The sequence below is a fragment of the Branchiostoma belcheri genome, unplaced genomic scaffold (assembly GCF_001625305.1).
Source record: "Branchiostoma belcheri isolate BF01 breed outbred unplaced genomic scaffold, Haploidv18h27 scaffold120, whole genome shotgun sequence".
NCBI lineage: Eukaryota > Metazoa > Chordata > Leptocardii > Amphioxiformes > Branchiostomatidae > Branchiostoma > Branchiostoma belcheri.
The window spans coordinates 342784-349668 of NW_017802603.1; the positions used below are offsets into that span (position 1 = coordinate 342784).

General features: G+C 47.6%; 1 protein-coding gene across 1 annotated transcript; it reads left to right on the top strand.

Moving 5' to 3' along the window:
• Positions 1-2150: 2150 nt before the first annotated feature.
• On the top strand, positions 2151-6336 carry LOC109462946 (transcription factor LBX1-like). Its single transcript, XM_019759576.1, has 2 exons — positions 2151-2923; positions 4485-6336. Exons 1-2 carry the CDS (start codon positions 2581-2583, stop codon positions 5096-5098), a joined length of 957 nt encoding a protein of 318 aa, XP_019615135.1. The 5' UTR covers positions 2151-2580; the 3' UTR covers positions 5099-6336.
• Positions 6337-6885: the final 549 nt, after the last annotated feature.

Below are 6885 nucleotides of genomic sequence, written 5' to 3' on the forward strand. Positions count from 1 at the left end.
AACTTCCAAGCGTCGGAGAATGACACACATAAGGCCTCCTATAGCACACATTCCCATACACAATACTGAAATAACATCACTGAAGCCTCCACAGTTCTCTCTTTGGTTTTCGGCACAACCATGTTTACACGAAGTAACGCGCTGAAAATGTCTTTTTATGGGATTTCACACCACGGCTCCATTTGCTCGTTACCAAATCGCACAAGAAATAACGACATTAGATTAAGCATGAAGCCAATCATTACCACGCATGCCAGAAGTTAGCTAGATAAACAGACCAGCAGTGTGAGACCGCTTGACACCAGTCTGCGATATTTCCATGAAACTTTCATACAACAGTAAACCGATCGGTCGGCATGAGAACACCAAATCAGGAGACGAAGTCCAACATGTAGCCCTTTCATGGACCTTTCTCGATGTTATCAGAGAGATTTTTGTAGGAAATAAACATTCTGCAAGAAGCTTGTCCTGAGAAACTCTATCCACTCCAAACCAACCGCACACGGAGCCAGGGGGCACCGTAACCTTCAGATTCCGTCAACGCGTTCCTTGAAAGAACATCCTAATCAATTAACACTAGGTTTGTGGGGAGCGCCTCACACGAAACTTGAGAAGTGAGGGGGCATCGCGAAAATTCAATTAGGCTAGGATAATTGTGCCTTAATGATGTTAACATCTGACAATGACAACTAATTATGGCCTCCCCAAAACGCGGTAAACAAAGCCTGGCAGAGGAAACGGAACGCACATGGCCCGTTAGCCCGCCAGCCGGGGGATTAATTAGTGCAGGAAAGTTTTAACACTTAGCAACTACGTGTTAATATACTCCTCGGGGTCAATAAAGTTAGCTCAGGTGGTCAGAACCCGTAACGAGACGGCAGCCCTTCAGAGACGCCTCGACTTTTTCATGTACCATCCGGGGAAAAAAGTCGGCTCTCTGTTCGTTTGTGGAGCCATTCAAGCATGTGGACTTGTGAACAAACCGCCTATGTGGGCACGTCAGGCCCAATACTCGGGGGTTGGGCCGATGGGTGTTAGTAGGTCCGTGCCGACCAGGCCTGATTAACCGCAGCCATATCCATAGCTGTGATGTCGGTATGAGCCTACTCTCTCAGCTGTTCGCGTGATAGAGACATTCGCCCACAAATGTTCTTCCCCCGAGTCTGACGCGATAGACGGGTGTCAGTACACAGGGTAGCAACAAGTGACGAGATGCAGGGACGGACGGGCCGGCTCGCGGCGGGACGGCACTCCGTCCTCCCGGGCCTCTCCTGACACGGTGTCGTTTCACTTGTCATGTCGCCTGCTAACAAAACTAATCAGCTGCTATGGAATTTCATACGCAGGCCGCACGGTTGAGATGAGTTTTGCCCAGCCCACAAGTCTTTTTGAACCTCCGTCGGTATGTGCCTTCCACGCGGGGCCCTCCCCCTCCCCCCGTCTCTTCTTTCAACCCTAGTTTGTATGTGCACGACGGCGTGGGGCGCGCTGAAATCTGCGCTTTGCCCGAGCCGCTAAGTATGTTGTATTTTGACACGAAGGCAGGCTGTGCTCACTCATAGTAAATCGGAACAGACTGTTCTCTATCCTAGATCTAGTCCCAGTCCGACCACGCGCAGCTGTTACAAGATACTCCCACCCAGTTTTGAACGTGGTAACTTCTCATACTCATGTTTCCCTAAAAAACAGGGGCATATTAATCATTTCTTCATATAAGGAAGCGCGGATACGCGCGAATCTGGAGAGGGAAGGGGAGGGTGAAGAAGCTTGGCCCGAGCTCCGGGGGGTACATATTCTCTCTGATGTTGTGCTTGTGATGAAACAGCGCCCCAGATGTTTTTACCACGGTCCCGCCACGAGCCCAGGCCGATCGGCTCGCTAATGTGTGCATTCGATACCTCTTCTCGCGCCTGCCGCCCAGCTTCAGATGGACAAAACTGGGACAAATCCGTCCGCTGGCAAAATCTGAATCCCGCATCCAAAGTGCCCGACAAAAGACTCACCATGGGAGTTCCCGACTGAAGTAACTAATTAAACAAGTGTTATACTAAGTACGTGTCAAATGTAACATGAAACTACCGCTTATTTTTGTTTCACCCAAGTACAGATCTAATTGACAAAACGGAAAGTGTTTATACATACCCATACGTCCATACGGTGCCCCGCCTACTGGCGCTAATTAATTTATCTTCCTAATGCCCTTCTCTGATTGGACTGAATCGCCATTTGATGTTTAATAATCGGATTACCAGCCAATCGTTGCCATCAATGCATAATCGGTCGTCTGCTTCAGTTTGACAGCTCGTGTATGCTTCCTTATTCTTTTCAACGAGTTCCCCTCCCCCGAGTTAGTTACGAACTACAACTACTTGAGCCGTCATTGTTTGGCCTTACTACAGTGACGTCCCCCTGTCTGTGAAAGACTGTAGTTTCCTCTCGCCGTCGTTAGCCACCACCAAGTGGCCTGCAGTCTCAGTCAACCGACTGATAATCTTCGTGAAAAATTTACGATCGCCAAATATCCCGCTGTACCATCTGGGGACTACCGGACAGAGTAGCGCACGCCTGCGGCACGGTAACATGACTTCTGCCGTAAGAAGGGACCTCTTCCGTCCGATCGAGCAGCTCTCGATGGCTCACCCCCAGCCACCTGCCGCCAGCCCCTCCAAGCCCCTCACCTCCTTCCGTATCGACGACATCCTCGGCTCCAAGCCTCTTCCTCGGAAGAAAGAAGTTTCCTGCGAGCCCAAACCTGCCACGAGTGTTACGGTAAACGGGGCGAAGAAGAAACATGTGGGGTCGGCTAGCCCATCGGACTCGTCCTCCCTCCCGGTGTCTATGAACTCTCCGTTGAGTGCCCTGGAGGAGCTGACCAACAAAACTTTCCAGGGACTGGAGTCCAGCGTCCTTCGGGCAGCAGAAGGTAAGCACGCCGCAGGCACCCGAGCTAACAAGCCGGTAGGGATGCGCGAACAACGAGCCAAGCCACATTCCCCACATGGCCAACGTGCCTGACAAGGCTAGTCAGAAGCAGAGCTATCGCATACATGTAGGGCCTTGACTTCTCCGCCCGAGGTGGTGCAGGCTAGAGATATGGGTCAATCCGCCTGATATGCAACTACAAAACTCTTCATTAGCTGTGAGCATGAGATGACAAGTAAGCTAGGATCTCAAGGTCTCTCAAGTGGTCCCGTTACTAACGAAGTGACAACAAAACGTGCGCTTGTGAGTCGAGAAGTACTACAGTAAGAACCTGGAAAAACAACAGGTCGGGGGTAAACTTTGGGTAGAGATTGTCAATTGGAAGGAAAACCAGAAATATAGGATAAGCAAATCATCTAAGCTGTTTATTGTTATTTCCTGGTGGTTGTTTGGAATGGGAAATTTAAGATTGACATCGCGTGTGTCGCGTAGAAAATGGCAAAGTTTTGGGAAGTTGAAAGCACCCTAAAATATAGCGAACTGAATTGGACCAAAGGCAAAACAAAAGAAAATAAAACAATAGATTGTATGGTTTCAGCTGCTTGGATGAATGAGTGTCTATGGCTTCCCGTGGTTTGTGGTCTATGAATATTTTGACAATGAGGCGCGTTAAAGGACAGGGCATTTCTGTAGTTCCCACGCTTATAAAAACACACGGGTAGTTTGGTCCTGGAACATGCGCCATAATTTGTAGGAATTTCGTGCATTGCAACAAATACAAAAACTACTCTGTTATAGAGAATCGTCATGACGTTGCATTCAAAACTGTAGCAGTTCTAGGTGGTCAAATAACTGGTCTATCTTTCAACTGTGTCCAGAATTTTAGTTCACTGTTCAGCTAACAATGACGGAGAATGCGTTTACGAATAAAATTACTTCCGTATCACGGTCGTTGTTTCTTGATCACCTTGTTGCTATAAGACGGTAGTTGTTGAACATGAGAAGGTGGATGTTTGGAGAATAGGTTGCGGATTTCCTGATGTCGGAAATGCCTGATGAATTTCTCAGGAACTTCGCCGTACAGATCTGTCAATCAAATGTTTGTGTCTATCGCTGTTCGTTTCACTATCATGGTGCTCGTCTACAGTGGGTAGGGGAGAGGTCGCTGACAGCACAAATAAACCCAAACTTTTCGTGTTCCCTTTCTGCACGTATTATTATTGTTCCTCTTGAAACAAAGCTGTGTCAATGCGTCCGATTCTCCGAAGAGAAGTACTCCTCCATTTCACGTGTCTGACGTTTTGACAGACGTCTTTAGATAATTCGGCACAGATGTTCTTGATACAACTTTTCGTCACGGAGTCGTCGTCCGCGTATTCTTGACTGGGCTTGTGAAATATGACAAGTTGTAGTTAGCGTTCTAGTTTCGACATCCTGAGATATATGGCAGTAATATTGCACATTTGGTATGCTCACATTTTAACCATACAAATGGATGATTTGTTGTCCTCTCTAGTTCACCTTTGAAATTGATCATTTGTTTTTTCTTCTTCCCTATATAGCGGCTACCTCGAATCGTGACAACATGGGCCTGTTCAGTAACAGACAGCCTCCCAAGAAGCGACGAAAATCTCGCACCGCCTTCACCAACCACCAAATCTACGAGCTGGAGAAGCGCTTCCTGTACCAAAAGTATCTCTCGCCGGCCGACAGGGACCAGATCGCCCAGAGCCTAGGTTTGACCAACGCACAGGTCATCACATGGTTTCAGAACAGGAGAGCCAAGCTCAAGAGGGACCTAGACGAACTGAAGGCGGACATGACCGCCGCAAAGTTGCTGAAGAAGAAGGGAATCCCCCCAGATATGGTACTAAGAGACGCCAATGGCGACATAATAGTAAATGGGAACCGACAGAACGTAGAAGGAGAGGAGGAAGAAGAAGATGACGAGGACCAGGAAATCGACCTCGAGGTAATAGATGACGAGGAGGAAGACTGCAGGATGGAGGGAATAGAAGATGAAGAACACAAGCAGGAGAGAAACAAAGACAGTTCCGTGAACTCTAGTTCTAGTTCGGACTCACTTCACGAACAGGCCAAAGACACGTCAGAAACAGCGGCTGCTGCAGCCGAGATCGCTTCACAAGGCAGCCCGTCCGGCCAGGAGGCAAGCTAAGTAGTGCTACCGTTGTCTGTTTTGTACATATGGACTCTATCGTACGTGGTGACAAGAAAAAAGAACGGACGATCGATCTGAACATCTGAGATCAGCCTCTAGCTCTGTACAGTTTGTATACAGGAAAGAAGATATAGCTAGTTGCCCCGTCACGATCTGTCTTGATCATTATTGTTGCAGACATGGGGGAAATGTCAGACGCTCGCTGCTTCTCTGGTCATCTCTTACGAGGTGGTCTTGACCATACTTCCCCCCTAACATGTACACACCCCGGGACGCCCTCTCGATTTAAACAACCAACGGCTTACCCAGGCCCGATTTTCCACTTTTGGGGGCCTGTCTGTCGATTTTCTGCTCCCTTTGAAAATACCCTAGTCACCATGTGGTTGACGTGTCGTTTGGTAGGGGAGGGGAACTCGGCTCAGACCTCCTGGTCTACAATACTAAAGCTTAGGTTTTCAATATTGTTTCTATTGTCTTCCATTTGGCGGATAAGTGGATCATAATCATGCAAAATGCCGTTGCATAAAATTTCCCCTTCCTCCTGCCCCACGCTACAACCATCGCAAGAGATGAGCAGAGGAAATGATGATCAGAACGTGTTGAAATCCCCTAATTATTACCTTTGCTTATGTTCCACGTTACCAGATTACTGGGATTTGTTCGGTGTTACAAAAGGATTAGAATTTTCCGCATTTCTTACGCGTTCACCCCCTCGACTTAACGCACTAACTTGCCATCTGTTCCAAACTGGGATCACGCTGAGATTTGGTCGCTTTTAATTCATTGCTACTTTTAGCTTTCCTATGATCTGCACTGCAGATCCCGATACCAACAGAAGAGAGAGTATTAGCCCGGTGTGTGTATTGTGTAGCCGTGTTTTCATTACGGGCGTTTATTTCTGTACACATTGTCTATTGGATTAACAAACAGAGCTAGCCTTTATTTTTGGAAATCCGCTAAGCTGATATAGGACGTTTGTTCAGCCAATTTAGGGGAGGAGGGGAACACGCTACGCTCGCCAACACCACAGGATATTTATTTGTCTAAGACTTAGCAAATCGTCTCCGTCTGACAGAGTATTTGAACTATTCAGGGACACAGCAGTAACTTGCAGACCTGCCTTCTGCGACAAAACGAGAAATACCGTGTTCTACATTACTGCACTGTAACAGTATGTGTACTACAACTCGTGTTGGTGTCGAATTAAAATCTCTGTTGTTGAATTTTGTAAACCACGGCTTTGTTTTGCATTGTTTTTGTTCTCCTCACTTTAGAGAGATAAAAGGGCTCGTGAACGATTGAACAAATAAGGGTATAATTTTGGTTTTTCAATTATGGTTATATTTTCTTTGTTTGCTTGGGAAAACGGATGATTGTGTGAAGCCACCGTTACTAATAACGGTGCTGTGTGGCGAGTTATACAAGTCGGGGGCCTGCGAGCTCTGATAATTAAAGACCGGAGAATGTCTCGTGGCGACAAGTCTCCAATCGCTTCATAGTAAATATACGGGTGGACTTTCATGGGAAACTGTGCATCAGACAGACAGGGGAACATCAGGGGACAATAGGGTAGAGTCTCTGGGATCAGACGAGGTTTGGATCGCATATGGAACGAGAAGAGGCCCCGGTAACAAGCGTTTGTTGTTACTGGGTTTCCTCCATTGTCAAGTCGCTGGCCCTGTCAGACAGGGAGGATGTCAGGTGGCCAGGGTTAGCCAGCCTCGCCGCCTCACATTCTACTGAATAAACCCATCCCATGGCAGGGAAGGATGGGAAAATCAGCA